Genomic DNA, 22415 nt, shown 5'->3' with positions numbered 1-22415 from the left:
TCTTTGGACATTTGAACTTTTCACCAAATGTCTAGTTTCCTAGTGGACGAAGTTATTGATTTTTGTTAACTGCTGGTAAAGGGTAAATTGTTGAAAGACAATATTTTCTATAGAAAAGTTAAAAAGAGACAAGATTTCCAAAAAATGAAATTATAAAAAAGTTAATGAGAGTCTACATTTCCTCTAGGAAATTATGATAAAAGCAATATTTCCTTTAGAAAAGTTGATGAAGACAACATTTCCTTTGGGAAAGTTGATGAAAGACAATATTTCCTTTAGGAAAGTTGAGGAAAATCAACATTTCCTTTGGGAAAAGTTGCTGATAGGCAACATTTCCTTTTTGAAAGTTGATGAGAGGCAGAATTTCCTTTAGGGAATTTGATGAGAGGAAACATTTCCCCCAGGAAAGATGATGAGAGGCAAAATTTGCTCTAGGAAAGTTGATGAGAGGAAACATTTCCTCTAGGAAAGATGATGAGAGGCAATATTCCTCTAGTAAACTTGATGAGCGGCAACATTTCCCATAGGAATATTGTTATGATGCATCACTTCCTAAAAAAAAGTTGCTGAGAGAAAAATTGCTTAGAGGCAACATTTCCTCCAGGAAAGTTGATGAGACGCAACATTTCCACTAGGAAAGTTGATGAGAGGCAACATTTTCTCTAGGAAAGTTGATGAGAAGCAATATTTTCTCTAAGAAAGTTGATGAGAGGCATTATTTCCTCTAGGAAAGTTGATGAGAGGCAACATTTCTTTTGGGAAAGTTGATGAAAGACACCATTTCCTTTAGGAAAGTTGAAGAGACGCAACAGTTTCTCTAGGAAAGTTGATGAGAGGCAACATTTCCTCAAGGAAAGTTGGTGAGAGGCAACATTTCCTCAAGGAAAGTTATTGAGAGGCAACATTTCCACTAGGAAAGTTGATGAATGGCAACATTTTCTCTAAGAAAGTTGATGAGAGGTAACATTTCCTATAGGAAAGTTGATGAGAGGCAACATTTCTTTTTGAGAAAGTTGATGAAAGACAGCATTTCCTATAGGAAAGTTGAAGAGACGCAACATTTTTTTCTAGGAAAGTTGATGAGGGCAACATTTCCTCAAGAAAAGTTGGTGAGAGACAACATTTCCTCAAGGAAAGTTAGTTAGAGGCAACATTTCGTCTCGGAATGTTGATAAGAGGCAACATTTTCTGTGGGAAAGTTGTTAAGAGGCAAAATTTTCTCTACTAAAGTTGTTGAAAGCCAACAAATCTTCTAGGAAAGTTGATGACAGGTAACATTTCCTCTAGGAAAGTTAATGAGAGGCAACAGTTTCTCTAGGAAGGTTGATGAGAGACAACATTTCCTTTAGGAAAGTTGATGAGCAGCAATATTTTCTCTAAGAAAGTTGATGAGAGGCAATATTTCTGTTGGGAAAGTTGATGAGAGGCAACATTTCCTCTAGGAAAGTTGATGAGAGGCAACATTTCATTTGGGAAAGTTGATGAGAGGCAACATTTCCTCAAGGAAAGTTAGTGAGAGGCAACATTTTGTTTCCTTTAGGAAAGTTGATGAGAGGCAACATTTCCGCTAGGAAAGTTGATGAGAGGCAACATTTCTTTTGGGAAAGTTGATGAGCAGCAATATTTTCTCTAAGAAAGTTGATGAGATCCAACATTTCCTCTTTCATTTTGGGAAAGTTGATGAGAGACAGCATTTCCTTTAGGAAAATTGATGAGAGGCAACATTTTCTCTAGAAAAGTTGATGAGAGACAACATTTTCTCTACAATCGTTGATGAGAGGCATCGTTTCCTCTGGGAAAGTTGATGAGAGGCAACATTTCTTTTGGGAAAGTTGATGAGAGGCAGCATTTCCTTTAGGAAAATTGATGAGAGGCAACATTTTCTCTGGGAAAGTTGATGAGAGACAACATTTTCTTTAGGAAAGTTGATGAGCAGCAATATTTTCTCTAAGAAAGTTGATGAGAGCCAACATTTCCACTAGGAAAGTTGATGAGAGGCAGCAACAATATTTTCTCTAAGAAAGTTGATGAGAGCCAACATTTCGACTAGGAAAGTTGATGAAAGGCAACATTTTCTCTAGGAAAGTTGATGAGAATCAATATTTTCTCTAAGAAAGTTGATGAGAGCAACATTTCCGCTAGGAAAGTTGATGAGAGGCAACATTTCTTTTGAGAAAGTTGATGAGAGGCAGCATTTCCTTTAGGAAAATTGATGAGAGGCAACATTTTCTCTAGGAAAGTTGATGAGAGACAACATTTCCTTTAGGAAAGTTGATGAGCAGCAAGATTTTCTCTAAGAAAGTTGATGAGAGGCAACATTTCCTCTAGGAAAGTTGATGAGAGGCAACATTTCATTTGGGAAAGTTGATGAGAGACAGCATTTCCTTTAGGACAGTTGAAGACACGCAACATTTTCTCTAAGAAAGTTGATGAGAGGCAACATTTCCTCAAGGAAAGTTAGTGAGAGGCAACATTTTGTTGAAAGTTATTGAGAGCCAACATATCTTCTAGCAAAATTGATGTCAGGTAACATTTCCTCTAGGAAAGTTGATGAGAGGCATCATTTCTACTAGGTAAGTTGATGAGAGACAACATTTCTTCTAGGAAAGTTGATGAGAGGCAACCCTTCCTCTTGGAAATTTTATGAGAGGCAAGATTTCCTCTAAAAAGTTAATGAGAGCCAACATTTCCTTTTTGAAAGTTAATGAAATGCAACAAACTTGATCAGGCTATATTTTCCATAGGACAGTTGCTGAGTCATAGGAAATTGATATAGGCAACAACCATAGAAAAATTTCTGAGGCAACATTTTCCAAAGGAAAGTTGATGGTAGGCAACATGTTCCCATAGGAAAGTTGTTGAGAGGCAACATATCCCATAGGTAAATTGATGAGAGACAACATGTCCATAGGAAAGCGGCTGAGAGGCAAAATGTCCCGTAAGAAAGTTGATGATAGGCAACATTTCCCATAGGAAACCACCTGAGAGGCACCATTTCCCATAGGAAAGTTGATGATAGTCAACATGTCGCATAGAAATGTTGGTGTAAGGCAAAATGTCCATAGGAAAATTGATGAGAAGCACAATTTCCCATAGGAAAGTTGATGATAGGCAACATGTCCTAAAGGAAAGTTGATGAGAGGCAACATTTTATCTAGGAAAGTTGATGAGAGGCATCGTTTCCTCTGGGAAATGAGAGGCAACATTTTCTCTAGGAAAGTTGATGAGAGGCAACATTTCCTTTAGAAACGTTGCTGATAGGCAACATTTCCTTTAAGAAAGTTGATGAAAGGCAACATTTCCTTTAGGAAAGTAGCTGAGAGTTAACGTTTTCTATGGGAAAATTGCTGAGAGGCAATATTTCCTATGGGAAATTTTTTGATAGGCAAAATTTTCTGAGGGAATACTGCAGATATGCAACGTTTTATGTAGAAAAATTGCTGTGAGGCAATATTATCTAAGGGAGAGTTGATCTGAGGCAACATTTCCTAGGGGAAAGGTAGTTGAGATACAATATTTCCTACAGGAAAAGTTTCTAGGGTCAACATTTCCCACAGGAAAAGTTGCTGGGGTCAACATTTTCTAAGGGGAAGTTGCTGTGCGGTAACATTTTCTAAGGAAGAGTAGGTTAGGTTAGGTTAAAGGACGCGTAGCTGCCATATTGGACAGCCAATTCACTCGGAGACCTTATGGTCCATTGTGTTCATCCTGTAGGGTGTTTGAAAGAGAAGAAATGTTTATTACCTAGAAAAGAAGAATAGATGTCAAGCAAAGAAGTAAACAAAGTAGTGGAGTAAAAGAGTATTAATGGTAGGGAAGTCATTGAAAAGGATGTTTTAGATATAAGAGCGAGAGAGGTGAGTTTGCCACGCTAAGGCGCATTGGTTGGTTCTCGTTGAAGTCATTTTAAACCTTTGGCCAAAAGAAGCAGTTTCGTCGGCTCGACTTGGCAGAACGTTGTCAGAGATGTTGTGGTGTGTTCACCCACCGTTCGAAGTGTCCTGGTCATGAGCACTGGACAACGACATAATAAGTGCTCAATCGTCTCCGTCTCTTCTTCATCTTCGCATAATCTGCAGTAGTCGGTAGTGTCGTCTCTATCCCATCTGCAGGTCAGAGATCTTATCCTGCAGTGTCCTGTGATTGTTCCAACCATTAATTTTAGATCGGATTTCTTCATGGAGAGAAGGGATATAGTTCTTCGCTGAGATAAGTTGGGTCAGATTGCCTTTGATACCTTGCAACCAGGTTCATTGTTCCAAATCTGACCAGCCTTGTCCCGGTAAACTTGTTCTAGCTGCCGCATGAAATGACACAAGGGTGACTTGATAGAGTTGTCGATTTCAATGTCGGTTGACTCCGAGCCGCTGCGTGCCAGCTCATCCGCTATCTCATTGCCTTCGATATTGCAGTGACCCGGGACCCAGCATAAGGTAACGATTGGTTTTAAGTCTTCCAGAGCTTTCCTGCCGTCCAAGACCGCAGCAGACTTGATTGAGTGGAATTTAAGTGGTTTAAGGGCCGCCTGACTATCCACATAGATAGTCACCAGTCCAGTTATGTCCCCTTTTTTATTGCTTATCAACTCAGCTGCTTTCTAAACTGCAAAGATTTCGGCCTGGAAGACACTAGAATGTTCGTTCAACCTGTATGAGAGCCGTAAATTGAGGGTATCGCTGTAGACGCCTGCCCCTGTTCCCATTTCCATCTTGGAGCTTCGGTATAAACCTCTATACCGAGTAGAGGTGGGGAATTGTGGGTCCAGGCCTCCCTATAGGGTATTCGTATATCAATCTCGTCGAAGTGTAACTGTGGTGATATGTAATCACTGATTACCTCCGATCCCAGTTGAAATCAGGATCGTCGTAAAATAGAGGCATAACCATAATCAGTGTTGCGCCATGATTTTGTCTCTTTGAGACGGAGAGCACTCTTGGCTGCCAGCTCTTGTACTACAAGATTCAACGGGTGAAGATCAAGTAGGACGTTGAGTGCTGCCTGTGGAGTGCTTTTCATAGCACCGGTAATTAACAGTTATGCCGCTCTTTGAACAGTGTTTAACTTATGAAGAAACGTCGTCTTGTTTAAAGCATTCCACCATACTAGAGAACCATAGGTAAGGATTGGGCGTACTATGGTCGTAAAAATCCAATGGATGACCTGTGGTTTCAGTCCCCAACTCTTACCTATGGAGTTCTTGAAAGAATAGAGTGCTATTAGACCTCTCTTGGCACGTTCTTCGACATTCCTTTTCCATGTTAATTGATGGTCCAGGATGATACCGAGGTACAGGACCAGCTCAGTCATAGACGGATTCGCCCCAAGTCCATTGTTGTGCGCCCATCTTGATAATTTGACTAGAGCTCCTTGCATGAGTTCCGATAATGTTTGTGGGAATTTACTGCTGATCATTATGACCAAGGAAGAGTAGCTGTGAGGCAACATTTCCCATTGGAAAATTTGCTGATAAGCATTTGTGATTTTGCACAAAGTTTCTTTGAAAAAAATTAACCACCCTGTATTATTACGTTTACAATGGTAATGTTTAATGATAATATGACCTACGCTCAGCAGTAATAAATAATTTCGAAACGTGGACTGTCAATCAAGTGTCAACCAATAATTAGGAACGTGTGGTATACGTAGTTTAGGTAGTTTAGGTGTTGGCATTTATTGTAACAATATTTCCAAAGAAATGTCTATCATTTCTCAAGAAGAGTAAGACAGAGTACGGAGTTTGGAGGAATAGCGATGACTGTCCATGAAGCTATGTCAGTCTTTATAAAATTCACTACAGAATTGTTTTTTAAGTGTGTAATGAATAAAATATGTGAAGATTAAATAAAAAAAATTCAAGGACCTTTTGGACCAACCCAGCAAAAATTCCGATCTGTTAGTCATTATGTAACCCGTTACAAAGTAATGTAAACAAAAATAACTACTTATATTATTCCTTACTAAGCTATGAGTACGATGGCACAGAGCGTGTTGTGTCCGACTACAAATCAGAGGGTTGTGTGTTCAACGCTCACCGCCGGGAGGGTACTTTTTGTTAAAAAAAAAGTAATATTGTGGTACAGTACACTGGCAACTTCATTATACCCTCAGCCTTTAGGCTAAAGAGGGTATTTACACTTTGATACGACCAAAAATGTGCCTCATCGAAATAATGGTTTTAGACCCCAAGTATGTTTGTACGATATCCGTTTCAGACAATTTTGAGTAGATCTAGCAATGTCCGTCCGTCTGTCTGTCTGTCCGTCTGTCTGTCTGGCTGGCTGGTGCGCACGATAACTCTCGAACGGATCAATCGATTCGGTTAAAATTTTGGGTATCGAAATATTTTGTCCAGATTCGATTTAAGTTCGAAGATGGGCCATATAGGTCCACTCCTTCAGGTACCTCCCCCACAAATGTTCAAAAATTGTCGCAAAATTTGTGCGCACGATAACTCTTGTAGGGAATAACCGATTTGGTCCATACTTTGCACATCGTGTAACTTCTACCAAACTTAGAAGGGGTGGACCGGTTGAGTTCATATTGGAAATATGAACTCAACCGGTCCACCCCTTCGGGTACCTCCCACACAAAATTTCGGAAAAGTTCAGTTTAGGAACTGGTCTCGAATCGCTTTGATTTTTGTTTACGCAACTTGTATTCGCTGTCCTCTGTACGACGCTGTAAGTTTCATTAGGGGCAAGTCCATACTTCCTGAGAAAATAGCCTGAAAGTTACAAAAAACCCTATGACACCGTGTGTAGTAGTTGGAGCGCACGATAACTTACGAACGGATGAGCCGATTAGGTCCAAAATTTGGCTTTCGTAATATTTTGTCCAAACTTAGTTTAAGTTCGAAGATGGGCTATACCGGTCCACTCCTTCCGGTACCTCACCCACAAAAGTTCGAAAATGTTCGGAAAATTTGTGCGCACGATAACTCTCGAAGGAAGTAACCGATGTGGTCCATACTTTGCACATCGTGAAATGTCTACCAGACTTAGATGAGGTTCCAATAAATACTCAATCGGTCCACTCCTTCGGGTACCTCCCACACAAAATTTCGGAAAAGTTCAGTTTAGGAGCAGCTCTCGAATCGCTTCGATTTTTGTTGTAACATTTTGTATTCACCGCCCCCCCATACGACGGTACAAGTTTTTTCTGGGGCAAGTCCACACTTCCTGAGAAAATAGCCTGAAAGATGCAAAAAGCCCCTATGACACCGTGTGTATCGGTTGGAACGCGAGATAACTCTCGAAAGCATCTGCCGATTCGGTCCAAAATCTGGCCATCGTAATATTTTGTCCAAACATAGTTTAAATTCAAAGAAAAGCCATATCGGTCCACTCCTTCAGGTACACCCCCACAAAACTTCAAAAATGTTCGGAAAATTTGTGCCCACAATGACTCTTGAAGTGTGTGACCGATCTAATCCATTCTTTGCACATCCTAATATATCTACCAGATGTAAATCAGGTTCGAATGTGGACTATATTTGTCTACTCCTTCTGGTATCTCTCACACAAAATTTCGGATAAGTTCACTTTACGACCTGCTCTCGAATCACTTTGATTTTTGTTGAAGAGATTTGCATTCGCTACCTTCATTACGACGGTAAAAGTTTATCAGGGGCAAGTCCATATTTCTTGGGAAAGGTGTAAAAAATCCCTATGTCACCATATGAAGCGATCGGAGACCACGATAACTCTTGAACTGTTCAACCGATTTGGTCCAACACTTGGTCTTCGCCATATTATATCCAATCTTAGTTTCATGGGCAATACCGGTCCACAACTTCCGGTACTTCTCCCCAATATTTAAAAAAATGTCACTAAAATGCTAGGACGATATCACCGGAATGGCGCAACCAATTTGGTCCAAACTTTGGATCTCCTAATATTTTGTCAAAATTTAGTTTAACTTCTAAAATGGCCCACATCCGTCTTCTCTAAGGGTACCTCCCCCACAAAAGTTGAACATTAGTGCAGTTAATTACTAATCCACATTTTTGTAGGCAAGTTCAAATGTCCAAAAAGTGCCACAAAATTCTGAAGAGACCTTAAATACATTAGATCTGTCCGTAGGTGAAAGTTTCACTTCACATTGGCTGAGGGTATATATCTGTCGGCAAAGCCGACTGACACTTTTTTACTTGTTTTTACTTGAAATGTGGCGCCCAACGTGAATTATTATCTTCGAATAATGTGGAATTATCTTCATCCATGACCGAGACGACTAGAAATACTGTGCTGTTAAAAAAAAATATTTTCCACGACCATGCCACAAGGAATAACGTGAGATCTATCAATTTCTCTTTATCATAAGGGCATATTTTTATACCCTCAGCCATTAGTCCAACGATGGTATATATGTCCGTCCGGCTGGCTGGAGTTCAAAAGTTGGTTCTCGCAATGTTTTGTGAAAACTTAGATCCTTCGGGAAGGAGTTCACCCATATAATCGATATTAGAAAATGATTTAAATGTGAAAGAAATAATACGATGCGCAAAGCTATCATGCCCATCAGGCACTTTAGTTGGTCGTCGTGGATTTTTTACAGCTTTTGAACTATTACGTCAGGAAGCATGGACTGCCTCCCGCATAAAATTTCAAATGTTTTTGCAGTTTAAGGATATATCTAGGATCCTTTTGAAATTTGTACAGCAGGTAGTCCTTGCAGTTCATATTACGATAATATCATTTTTATCGGAAGTAAGTCCATACTGACTGAGATAATTACCCTGAGGCTGTAGAAACACTACGTCCACCTACTATGGCTCTTAAAGTCCTCAATATGGTCCAGACGAAGAACCACTGATCTGGTCATGACATTAAAATTGTTCTCGGAGATTTGAATTCTAAAATTGTGAGGGAAAATATCTTTAGTCCCACGATCGGCAAGTTCAGCCATCATGAGGTAAAATCCGACAACGGATTGATGCTGATCGATTTTGCACCAGTAAAAACATGATAGTTAGCAGCACCAGGTTCCAACACGTAAATATCTCCAGATAGGAAAACAAGAAACCAGATTGCTCATGTTGTGATAGACGGAAGATACTCGTCCAGTGTGTTAGATGTCCGATCGGTTCGAGTAGCCAAGTATGCACTCGTCTTAATGTTGTGGCAAAAGTTCGATCTAACACAGGACGAAAGCTGGCTGTCAAGAAGCTGCAAAAACAATAGATAAAACAAGACTACTCCGCTCAACTGACCCACATGATGGAAGACGGAGCTTCTTATACCGATAATGTGGAAGCGCGAGGGGAAAGAATAGCCCATTCCCTTCGAACTGCCGCAAAATTTATACTTGGGGAAAAAACAAATCTATGGTACAATCAGGAGTGTCGTAAGACTACCAAAGAGCAAATGAATTATATCGGGAAAATAGGAGAGAGGAAACGTGTATTTTCAAGTGATAATCAGGGGTGCCAAGTTGGTGGTTTTCCCGCTACTTGTGGTGATTTTGACGTACAAAAATCACTGTTTAAGCAGAAATGTCAACTCTTTTAAGGTAAAAATCGGTACAGACCTATGGTGCGTATGTGGCTGTAGCGATTTTTACCTCGGAACAGTTGGCATCCCTGGTGATAATATACAGAGCCAGAAAAATGGCAGCGTGAGAAACTAGAGATGTTCAGGAGTCAGAATGATGTTCGACAATTTTACCAGAGTGTAAAACACCAGACTGAAGGGTATGGTGCAGGCACATTCTTCTGTAAAGACAATGCAGAGAATCTGGTAACTGGGAACAGCTGTAACAGCTGTTCAAGACCGTTGTTTAATTATCGAAATTTGTCAGGAAGAAAGCATTCCCAACGATTAGAACCTCAGCGTACCATGTCCCGTACACAAGAAAGAATACAAGACGATTTCCTACCCATCGCTTTTCTACCCATCGCATACAAAGTGCTGTCGAGCATACTGTGTTAACGTCTAAACCTATGGTTAATGATAAAATCGGGACATACCAATGCGGTTTTAGATCAAAGGTGTTCCATGTCATGTTTGAGTTTGGCATATCTGCAAAACTAATACGCTTATGCACTGGCTGGCACAAGATCAGCAGTTAAAATAGGAAAGAACTCTCCGAGCCTTTCAAAACAAAACAAGGTTTCAGACAAGGTCACAGTCTATCGTGTGACCTATTTAGCTTCCCACTATAAATGGGCATACGAGATGCAGATGTTAAAAGAAATGGAACAAATTACACTGATCGCCTCATGTTACTTGCCTATGCTGACGATATTGACATCATGGGACAATCAATAAAGAAAACAAGTAAAAAAGTGTCAGTCGGCTTTGCCGACAGATATATACCCTCAGCCAATGTGAAGCGAAACTTTCACCTCCGGACAGATCGAATGCATTTAAGGTCTCTTCAGAATTTTGGACATTTGAACTTGCCGATTAGGAATTAACTGCACTAAGACACAAATGTTGAACTTTTGTAGGGCAGGTACGCTTAGGGAGGACCGATATGGGCCATTTTACGTTTTAAATTTTGATAAAATATTAGGAGATCCAAAGTTTGGACCAAATTGGTTGCCCCATTCAAGTGATATCGTCCCAGAATTTAGTGACATTTTTTTAAATATTGGGAAGAAGTAGCGAAGGTTGTGGACCGGTATTGCCCATGAAACTAAGATTGGAATCGGTTGAACGGTTCAAGAGCTATCGTGCTGGTGACATAGGGTTTTTTACACCTTTCGGGCTGTTTTCCCTAGAAATATGGACTTGCCCATGAAAAAGACTTTTACCGTCGTAATGGAGGTAGCGAATGCAAATCGTTCCAACAAAAATCAAAGTGACTCGAGAGCGGGTCTTAAAGTGAACTTATCCGAAATTTTATGTGAGAGGTACCAGAAGAAGTAGACAAATATAGTCCATATTCGACCCGGATCTATATCTGGTAGATATATTAGGATGTGCAAAGTATCGATTACATCGGTCACTCTCTTCAAGGGTTATCGTACGCACAAATTTTCCGAACATTTTCGAACTTCTGTGGGGGAGGTAACGGAAGGATCGGTTATTCCCTACAAGAGTTATCGTGCGCAAAAGTTTTGCGACAATTTTTGAACATTTGTGGGGGAGGTACCTGAAGGAGTGGACCTATGTGGCCCATCTTCGAACTTAAATCGAATCTGGACAAAATATTTCGATACCCAAAATTTGAACCGAATCGATTGATCTGTTCGAGAGATATCGTGCGCACCAGCCAGCCAGACAGGCAGACCGACAGACAGACGGACGGACATTGCTAGATCTACTCAAAATTGTCTGAAACGGATATCGTACAAACATACTTTGGGATCTAAAACCATTATTTCGATGAGGCACATTTTTGGTCGTATCAAAGTGTAAATACCCTCTTTAGCCTAAAGGCTGAGGGTATAATGATTGCGAACGAAAAACACCTAAACTTCCGTTTTCATGGCAATATTGACTTTGTTTTTGCGCCGAAACAACTACAAAATTTGAAAATCATACAGGAGTTAAGTGGTTTTTCTTTCCTTTTCACTTCCGTTCGACATAGTGAAACCAGCTGTTTGAATATTTCTACTTGTGTCACTTCAACAGAACAATATCACTCTAAAAATGACCTTCGCCTTAATAAGGCAAAACAAAAAAAATAATTTCAGCATGAGCCAGGCTGGGATTCGAACCTGGGACCCCAACAACCAAGTGACACGGTTGCAGGCGTCTTAGCGTTCTAAGCCACCATCAACTTGTCAAAGATTCCGATGACAAATATTGATGATCAAAAATCTTCTAAAACAGAAGAACAAATAAAATAAAGGTGGAAAAAAGCTGCCTTAGTATTTGTAATAAAGCATTGAAAAATAGGGTTACCAGCCAAGTCGGACTATAGGAAAGGTTTGGAATTAAAATGACTAACATTAAAATAAATAAATAATTCGAATATACAAATTTCGAATGATTTGTGATATAAATGCTAGTCTCCAAGCTTAGCCTTCGTCCACCCACTAAAAAACACCATTCAATATGCCTGATGATCGGTCTAACCACCCGTGAAACGTAGCATAGTGGTTGAATGTGTGGGACTTCGGTGGATTCCTAATTTTTCAATGTACCTATTAGGTCTAAATAGCTCAACTCGAAAGAGAATTAATTCAAATATCACTCTAAAAATGACCTTCGCCTTAATAAGGCAAAACAAAAAAAAAATAATTTCAGCATGAGCCAGGCTGGGATTCGAACCTGGGACCCCAACAACCAAGTGACACGGTTGCAGGCGTCTTAGCGTTCTAAGCCACCATCAACTTGTCAAAGATTCCGATGACAAATATTGATGATCAAAAATCTTCTAAAACAGAAGAACAAATAAAATAAAGGTGGAAAAAAGCTGCCTTAGTATTTGTAATAAAGCATTGAAAAATAGGGTTACCAGCCAAGTCGGACTATAGGAAAGGTTTGGAATTAAAATGACTAACATTAAAATAAATAAATAATTCGAATATACAAATTTCGAATGATTTGTGATATAAATGCTAGTCTCCAAGCTTAGCCTTCGTCCACCCACTAAAAAACACCATTCAATATGCCTGATGATCGGTCTAACCACCCGTGAAACGTAGCATAGTGGTTGAATGTGTGGGACTTCGGTGGATTCCTAATTTTTCAATGTACCTATTAGGTCTAAATAGCTCAACTCGAAAGAGAATTAATTCAAATATCACTCTAAAAATGACCTTCGCCTTAATAAGGCAAAACAAAAAAAATAATTTCAGCATGAGCCAGGCTGGGATTCGAACCTGGGACCCCAACAACCAAGTGACACGGTTGCAGGCGTCTTAGCGTTCTAAGCCACCATCAACTTGTCAAAGATTCCGATGACAAATATTGATGATCAAAAATCTTCTAAAACAGAAGAACAAATAAAATAAAGGTGGAAAAAAGCTGCCTTAGTATTTGTAATAAAGCATTGAAAAATAGGGTTACCAGCCAAGTCGGACTATAGGAAAGGTTTGGAATTAAAATGACTAACATTAAAATAAATAAATAATTCGAATATACAAATTTCGAATGATTTGTGATATAAATGCTAGTCTCCAAGCTTAGCCTTCGTCCACCCACTAAAAAACACCATTCAATATGCCTGATGATCGGTCTAACCACCCGTGAAACGTAGCATAGTGGTTGAATGTGTGGGACTTCGGTGGATTCCTAATTTTTCAATGTACCTATTAGGTCTAAATAGCTCAACTCGAAAGAGAATTAATTCAAATATCACTCTAAAAATGACCTTCGCCTTAATAAGGCAAAACAAAAAAAAAATAATTTCAGCATGAGCCAGGCTGGGATTCGAACCTGGGACCCCAACAACCAAGTGACACGGTTGCAGGCGTCTTAGCGTTCTAAGCCACCATCAACTTGTCAAAGATTCCGATGACAAATATTGATGATCAAAAATCTTCTAAAACAGAAGAACAAATAAAATAAAGGTGGAAAAAAGCTGCCTTAGTATTTGTAATAAAGCATTGAAAAATAGGGTTACCAGCCAAGTCGGACTATAGGAAAGGTTTGGAATTAAAATGACTAACATTAAAATAAATAAATAATTCGAATATACAAATTTCGAATGATTTGTGATATAAATGCTAGTCTCCAAGCTTAGCCTTCGTCCACCCACTAAAAAACACCATTCAATATGCCTGATGATCGGTCTAACCACCCGTGAAACGTAGCATAGTGGTTGAATGTGTGGGACTTCGGTGGATTCCTAATTTTTCAATGTACCTATTAGGTCTAAATAGCTCAACTCGAAAGAGAATTAATTCAAATATCACTCTAAAAATGACCTTCGCCTTAATAAGGCAAAACAAAAAAAATAATTTCAGCATGAGCCAGGCTGGGATTCGAACCTGGGACCCCAACAACCAAGTGACACGGTTGCAGGCGTCTTAGCGTTCTAAGCCACCATCAACTTGTCAAAGATTCCGATGACAAATATTGATGATCAAAAATCTTCTAAAACAGAAGAACAAATAAAATAAAGGTGGAAAAAAGCTGCCTTAGTATTTGTAATAAAGCATTGAAAAATAGGGTTACCAGCCAAGTCGGACTATAGGAAAGGTTTGGAATTAAAATGACTAACATTAAAATAAATAAATAATTCGAATATACAAATTTCGAATGATTTGTGATATAAATGCTAGTCTCCAAGCTTAGCCTTCGTCCACCCACTAAAAAACACCATTCAATATGCCTGATGATCGGTCTAACCACCCGTGAAACGTAGCATAGTGGTTGAATGTGTGGGACTTCGGTGGATTCCTAATTTTTCAATGTACCTATTAGGTCTAAATAGCTCAACTCGAAAGAGAATTAATTCAAATATCACTCTAAAAATGACCTTCGCCTTAATAAGGCAAAACAAAAAAAAAAAAAAAAGAACAATGAATTTTTGTGGGACAATTCATCACTGAATCAAAAAAGTTCAATATTAACCCTAAAATGTGTTTTATGTTTTTAACTATTTCTGATTTCTAGGTTATGTACCGGGTTCTGGTGTATTCAACAATCCATAGTAAAATTTTATAGGGGATATTTTAAAATTTAATTTTAAAGAAGTTTTAAGTTAAAAAAGGACCAAGAAGACCCTTTCAATGAGATGCAAGAGGGTTACTAATACCGAAGACACCATATACCAACAAAAACCATGGATAACGAAAAATTTTGAAGAAATTGTATAAATGGAGCCCAACGTGGTACTGTTTGAAATAGGTCGTACTTTTGGGAAATTAAAAGTTTAAATAAGACAAAATATATATCCCTAGGTAGCAAAGACTTATATTAAGGAATGTAAGGTAAGGTATTAGAATATTTTTAAAGAAGAGAGAGATGGAGAGAGAGAGTACAGCAAAAAGTAGAAAGAAAAGGGCGCAGCAAAAATAGAATGCAAATAGGTTAGTTACAGGTATAGAATTCCCCAATTTCAAATATGTAGGTATTTTTTAATTTGTTTCTTTATTGATGAAAAAATATTTTGAAAATGAAAAAATTAATACAAAGCGAAAAATTTGCTGATAAATACGACGAAGCTTATTTGCGAATTACAGACTATGAAACTCCAGCATTTCTTCTTCTACTCCTCCTTCTTCACGTTACTCCCAACTAATCACAGTTTAACCCATGAAACCGGTAATGCCATTACGTATTTTGATTTCACGGGCAATATAACAGGCAAACAAGACACCAAAGAACTAAAAAGAAGAGATTTTAGAATATAAGTGTAAATTTGAAATTTTAAAAATTTGTGGTTTCCCAACTTACCTGTATGATAGCAATAACAACACCAGCTGCACCCAGACTAACAGCGTGGGCAGCAATGTAATTGGAGAATTCACTCAGACAACCCAAACTGTAACGATTGACATCTTCATTGTAGATGGTACAGGTGAATTCACCCACATGGCCAACCGGATTGCGACAGCAAGACAAAGGCAATGAAGTGTTTAGAACAGGGGCCCAGTCTTTGTAGTTTTCAACGCCACAGCAGGTGAACTACAGAGGGAGAGAAAAAATAAAATAAAATTATTGTGAATTATAAGAAAAATTAATTTTTCTCACTTACCGTCCTCTGTACATAATCCCACATATAGGTAACATCATTGACATGCGTTGAATTGTACTCCTTCATCGAATTCCTTAGAGATGTATTTATTAAGGACTCGGCATCGGAACGCAAAACATAGCCACTAATACCGGCAGCCAATTCCAATATGAAAATCAAACCCAACAACACGGAGAATGTCAAGACCAAGCAATAGTTTTCCTTCAAGGCACCCCAGCAGCCAAAGAAGGAGATGACAATGATAAAGGAACCGATAACAATCAAGAAGGTGGGTATCGAAAAGAATTTCGATACCAAAAAGGCTTCGTATTCTGTATAGATGGCAGCGACACCAACACCAACGGCAATTAAAATTATGCCTGTTAGCTGGAAAAGAGAGGGAATAAAGAGAGAGAGAGAGATTTTAGTTTAATAGAGAGCAATAAATTCTTGAAAAACACAAACTATTTTAAAAGATCTTTGACGTCATTGGCGTAAAAAAGATAAAATGTTATCTAAATGTCCATCAACGTTTGTATGTTTGTACAGATGTAGAACCAACTTAAATACAAAGATAAGGAATTCTCAAATTCCAAGGTATTTGCGGAATTATTTTAGGTAATGTCAAAGAAAGATTGTTGTTTTGTCTTTCTTTCAGAAAGGTTCTATAGATGCACCGTTTCTTTTAGAAAGGTCCTATAGAAGCACCTTTTCTTTCAGAAAGGGTCTATAGAAGAACCTTTTCTTTCAGAAAGGGTCTATAGAAGCACCCTTTCATTTGGAAAGGGACTATAGAAGCACCTTTTCATTCAGAAAGGGTCTATAGAAGCACCCTTTCATTCGGAAAGGGTCTATAGAAGCACCTTTTCATTTAGAAAGGATCTAAAAAGCGCCCTTTCTTTCAGAAGCACCCTCTCTTTGAGAAAGTGTTCATAGAAGCACCCTTTCTTTGAGAAAGTGTTCATAGAAGCACCCTTTCTTTCAGAAAGTGTTCATAGAAGCACCCTTTCTTTGAGAAAGTGTTCATAGAAGCACCCTTTCTTTGAGAAAGTGTTCATAGAAGCACCCTTTCTTTGAGAAAGTGTTCATAGAAGCTCCCTTTCTTTGAGAAAGTGTTCATAGAAGCACCCTTTCTTTGAGAAAGTGTTCATAGAAGCACCCTTTCTTTGAGAAAGTGTTCATAGAAGCACCCTTTCTTTGAGAAAGGGTCTATAGAAGCACCCTTTCTTTGAGAAAGTGTTCATAGAAGCACCCTTTCTTTGAGAAAGTGTTCATAGAAGCACCCTTTCTTTGAGAAAGTGTTCATAGAAGCACCCTTTCTTTGCGAAAGTGTTCATAGAAGCACCCTTTCTTTGAGAAAGTGTTCATAGAAGCACCCTTTCTTTGAGAAAGTGTTCATAGAAGCACCCTTTCTTTGAGAAAGTGTTCATAGAAGCACCCTTTCTTTGAGAAAGTGTTCATAGAAGCACCCTTTCTTTGAGAAAGTGTTCATAGAAGCACCCTTTCTTTGAGAAAGGGTCTATAGAAGCACCCTTTCTTTGAGAAAGGGTCTATAGAAGCACCCTTTCTTTGAGAAAGGGTCTATAGAAGCACCCTTTCTTTGAGAGAGGGTCTATAGAAGCACCCTTTGCTTGAGAAAGGGTCTATAGAAGCCCCCTTTCATGGAGAAAGCACCCTTTGCTTGAGAAAGGGTCTATGGAAGAAGCACCCATTGTTTGAGAAAGGGTCTATGGAAGAAGCATCCTTTGTTTGAGAAAGGGTCTATAGAAGAAGCACCATTTGTTTGAGAAAGGGTCTATAGAAGCACCCTTTCTTTGAGAAAGGGTCTATAGAAGCACCCTTTCTTTGAGAAAGGGTCTATAGAAGCACCCTTTCTTTGAGAAAGGGTCTATAGAAGCACTCTTTTATTGAGAAAGGGTCTATAGAAGCACTCTTTTATTGAGAAAGGGTCTATAGAAGCACCCTTTCTTTGAGAAAGTGTCTATCGAAGCACCCTTTCTTGGAGAAATGGTCTATCGAAGCACCCTTTCTTGGAGAAATGGTCTATAGAAGCACCCTTTCTTTGAGAAAGGATCTACAGAAGCACGCTCTCTTTGAGAAAGGGTCTATAGAAACACTCTTTTATTGAGAAAGGGTCTATAGAAGCACCCTTTCTTTGAGAAAGGGTCTATAGAAGCACTCTTTTATTAAGAAAGGTTCTACAGAAGCACGCTCTCTTTGAGAAACGGTCTATAGAAGCACTCTTTTATTAAGAAAGGGTCTATAGAAACACCCTTTTTTGAGAAAGGGTCTATAGAAACACCCTTTTTTGAGAAAGGGTCTATAGAAGCACTCTTTTATTAAGAAAGGGTCTATAGAATCACCCTTTTTTGAGAAAGGGTCTATAGAAACACCCTTTTTTGAGAAAGGGTCTATAGAAGCACTCTTTTATTAAGAAAGGGTCTATAGAATCACCCTTTTTTGAGAAAGGGTCTATAGAAGCACCCTTTCTTTGAGAAAGTGTCTATCGAACCACCCTTTCTTGGAGAAATGGTCTATAGAAGCACCCTTTCTTGGAGAAATGGTCTATAGAAGCACCCTTTCTTTGAGAAAGTGTCTATCGAAGCACCCTTTCTTGGAGAAATGGTCTACAGAAGCACCCTTTCTTGGAGAAAGGGTCTATAGAAGCACCCTTTCTTTGAGAAATTGTCTATAGAAGCACCCTTTCTTTCAAAAGTGGTCTATAGAAGTAGCCTTTCTTTGAAAAAGGGTCTATGAAAGCACCCTTTCTTTCAGAAAGGGTCTGTGGAAGCATAAAGCTCGTTTGTTTTAAATTAATGATATACAGATAGTATAACTTTTGACAACATGTATACGCTCTGTTGTTCAGTTCATCTTTTGCGACCTAGAGATCGTATAACTTACGACAATACGTATACGCTATGAAGAAATAGGTTTACAGATGAGATCTAATTTAGCCAAATTGAACAAGTTGACCTTTTTCGTCAATTTACAAAATGTGTATGGAATACCTGAAGATTTCCTTATAAAAAAGTCAGAAAATGGAAGGACAGAAGGTCATCTTTAAGAAGGCCAAAATGTCATTTTACCGGAGGCCAGGTCCTATTATCGAATGTCAGAAGTTAGATCTTCTTATTAAAAAGTATATTTGTAAAATTAAAATTTTTTACTTTAATTTATGTGGCGGAAGTCGTCAAATTTTCTTTGCAAGGAAGACGAATTACTTTTCCTTTGGTCTCAGTAAATTGGAGGAATCGATTTTAAAAACCACAGAACCTAAATTTGACCGTAGATTTAGATTTAAAAATGTACCCGAAAATTTCAACAACAAACAAGTTTGTTTTTATTTTTTCAAATATTCAAATGAAACTATTTATCAATGATTGCAGATGATAACACTGGCTGGCGATGGTAGGTAAATCACCGAATTTTTTTCTAAGTATGACAAATGAAATTCTAAAACTTTGGACTTAAATGGACATATGGCCACCACAGGTGATTAAGTGAATCATCTTTGTCAATGTTTTCTTTTGCTTTATTCACCAATATTTTCCATCAAAATATCTTTATGGATGAATTGATAATGAGAAAAAAGTAGGAAAAGAATAACAACAATCTTATCATGAAATTGAAAAAAAAAATATTGTGAACAAAGAACGAATGAAAGAAAATCGATAGAAAAGGAAGAGCGCAGTAAAAATACTTACCATAAAAACTAAATTGAAAGCAAATAAAACATATTTAATGCAATTTGCGCTGCCCGTCAGTAGTGACATCTTTGTTAATTTGTTATTTCTTCTTGTTGCTGGTTTAGAATTTTTATTTCAATGACGGATTTCACAATCTGAAAATATTTGAAAAAAAAAAACGGAGAAATAGTTATTTAAATTTAAAACTAAAATTAGTTTAATTGAAAATTCAATAAAAAATCATGTGAAAACTTTGTATAATATTTTAATATTTTTTTCATATATTATGGACAATTTTCCAACATTTTAAAAATAAAATTAGTAATAAAAAAATCCGATCGACTATGTAAAAATCTATGCAAACAATACGAAGTCTAATTCTGAATTAAAATATATAGGTACATACATATGTAGGTATATGGGTCGTATAACTAACGACAATATGTATACGCCGTAAGTTCGATTTACTGCAAAATAAAAAAAGTTTTTTACTTCAGAAGTCCTATTTTCTACAGAAGCCTCCTACGGAGGTCTTATGTTCTATAGAAGCCTCCTACGGAGGTCTTCTTTTTTTTTGAAACCTCTTACGGAGGTCTTCTATCCAATAGTAGCCTCCAATGGAGGTCTTTTATTCTATAGAAGCCTCCTATGGAGGCCTTCTATTCTATAAATGCCTCCTACGGAGCTCTTCTATTCAATAGAAGCCTCCTACGGAGGTCTTCTATTCTATACAAGCCTCCTACGGAGGTCTTCTATAGAAGCCTCCTACGGAGCTCTTCTATCCTATAGAAGCCTCCTACGGAGGTCTTCTTTTCTATAGAAGTCTCCTACGGAGGTCTTTTATTCTATAGAAGCCTCCTATGGAGGCCTTCTATTCTATTGAAGCCACCTATGGAGGCCTTCTATTCTATAAATGCCTCATGCGGAGGTCTTCTATTCTACAGAAGCCTCCTACGGAGCTCTTCTATTCTACAGAAGCCTCCTACGGAGCTCTTCTATTCTATAGAAGCCTCCTACGGAGGTCTTTTATAGAAGCCTCCTACGGAGCTCTTCTATCCTATAGAAGCCTCCTACGGAGGTCTTCTTTTCTATAGAAGTCTCCTACGGAGGTCTTCTATTCTACAGAAGCCTCCTGCGGAGGTCTTCTATTCTACAGAAGCCTCCTACGAAAGTCTTCTATTCTATAGAAGCCTCCTACGGAGCTATTCTATAGAAGCCCCCTACGGAGCTCTTCTATTCTATAGAAGCCTCCTACGAAGCTCTTCTATCCTAGAGAAGCCTCCTGCGGAGGTCTTCTATTCTACAGAAGCCTCCTACGGAGCTCTTCTATTCTATACAAGCCTCCTACGGAGGTCTTCTATTCTATAGAAGCCTCCTACGGAGCTCTTCTATTCTAAAGAAGCCTCCTATGGAGGTCTTCTATTCAATATAAGCCTCCTATGGAGGTCTTCTATTCTATAGAAGCCTCCTACGGTGCTCTTCTATTCTATAGAAGCCTCCTACGGAGGTCTTCTGTTCTATAGAAGCCTCCTAAGGAGGTCTTCTATTCTATAGAAGCCTCCTACGGAGCTCTTCTATTAAATAGAAGCCTCCTATGGAGGTCTTCTATTCTATAGAAGACTCCTACGGAGGTCTTCTGTTCTATAGAAGCCTCCTACGGAGACCTTCTATTCTATTGAAGCCTCCTACGGAGCTCTTGTATTCAATAGAAGCCTCCTATGGAGCTCTTCTATTCTATAGAAGCCTCCTGCGGAGCTCTTCTATTCTATAGAAGCCTCCTGCGGAGCTCTTCTATTCTATTGAAGCCTCCTATGGAGACCTTCTATTCTATTGAAGCCTCCTACGGAGCTCTTGTATTCAATAGAAGCCTCCTATGGAGCTCTTCTATTCTATAGAAGCCCCCTACGGAGCTCTTCTATTCTATAGAAGCCTCCTACGGAGGTCTTCTATTCAATAGAAGCCTCCTATGGAGGTCTTCTATTCTATAGAAGCCTCCTACGGAGCTCTTCTATTCCATAGAAGCCTCCTATGGAGGTCTTCTATTCAATAGAAGCCTCCTATGGAGGTCTTCTTTTCTATAGAAGCCTCCTACGGAGCTCTTCTATTCTATAGAAGCCTCCTATGGAGGTCTTCTATTCAAAAGAATCCTCCTATGGAGGTCTTCTATTCAATAGAAGGTCTTCTATTCTATAGAAGCCCTTTACGGAGCTCTTCTATTCTATAGAAGCCCTCTACGGAGCTCTTCTATTCTATAGAAGCCCCCTACGGAGCTCTTCTATTCTATAGAAGCCTCCTACGGAGGTCTTCTATTCTATAGAAGCCTCCTGGGGAGGTCTTCTTTTCTATAGAAGTCTCCTACGGATGTCTTCTATTCTATAGAAGCCTACTACAGAGGTCTTCTATTCTATAGAAGCCTACTACAGAGGTCTTCTATTCTATAGAAGCCTCCTACGGAGGTCTTCTATTCTACAGAAGCCTCCTACGGAGGTCTTCTATTCTATAAAAGCCTTCTTGGAGGTCTTCTATTCTATAGAAGTCCCCTACGGAGGTCTTCTATTCTATAGAAGCCTCCTGTGGAGGTCTTCTATTCTATAGAAGCCTCCTGTGGAGGTCTTCTATTCTATAGAAGCCTCCTGTGGAGGTCTTCTCTTCTATAGAAGCCTCCTACGGATCTCTTCTAGTCTATAGAAGCCTCCTACGGAGCTCTTCTATTCTATAGAAGCCCCCTACGGAGCTCTTCTAGTCTATAGAAGCCTCCTACGGAGCTCTTCTATTCTATAGAAGCCCCCTACGGAGCTCTTCTAGAATAATACGCTTCATAGATCGTATATTTATATATATAGCCCCAACGTAAACCAACCAACCAAAAGACCTTATTCTACAGTGCCAAATGGGAATTCTTAAAGAAGACCAGAGAGTTTTCTATAAAGGACGAAAATGTTTTCTTAAGAACGCCAGAAGGCCTCCTTTTACAAGGCAAGAAACACTTCTTATATGAGGTTGGATTGTCTTCTTCTTAAGGGAGCATGAGGTCTACCTTAAGAGAGTCAGAATGTCTTCTTATAGATGGTCGGAGGATATTTTTGTATAAGGCACACCAGAAATTTTTCTTACGGACGGCCAGAAGGTCTTTTTGTAGAAAGTCAAAAA

General features: G+C 38.8%; 1 protein-coding gene across 9 annotated transcripts in view; it reads right to left on the bottom strand.

Annotated features, from left to right (window-relative positions):
• Nucleotides 1-14930: 14930 nt before the first annotated feature.
• The window catches only part of Tsp29Fa (Tetraspanin 29Fa), a 39150-nt gene continuing 31665 nt past the window's right edge, over nt 14931-22415 (bottom strand). For all 9 annotated transcript variants that reach the window (XM_073967093.1, XM_073967100.1, XM_073967099.1 and 6 more), the window contains 4 exons: nt 19284-19420; nt 15598-15963; nt 15297-15527; nt 14931-15226 (listed from right to left, as the gene is read on the bottom strand). In XM_073967093.1, coding sequence (XP_073823194.1) covers nt 15149-15226; nt 15297-15527; nt 15598-15963; nt 19284-19352 — 744 coding nt within the window. In that variant the 5' untranslated portion in view covers nt 19353-19420 and the 3' untranslated portion in view covers nt 14931-15148. The remainder of the gene's footprint in view (nt 15227-15296; nt 15528-15597; nt 15964-19283; nt 19421-22415) is intronic.

Source organism: Musca autumnalis, unplaced genomic scaffold (assembly GCF_047663935.1).
Source record: "Musca autumnalis isolate F117 unplaced genomic scaffold, ASM4766393v1 scaffold_2, whole genome shotgun sequence".
Lineage (NCBI taxonomy): Eukaryota > Metazoa > Arthropoda > Insecta > Diptera > Muscidae > Musca > Musca autumnalis.
Note: the sequence above shows the minus strand (reverse complement) of the source record. Positions and strands in the feature narration are given on the sequence as shown.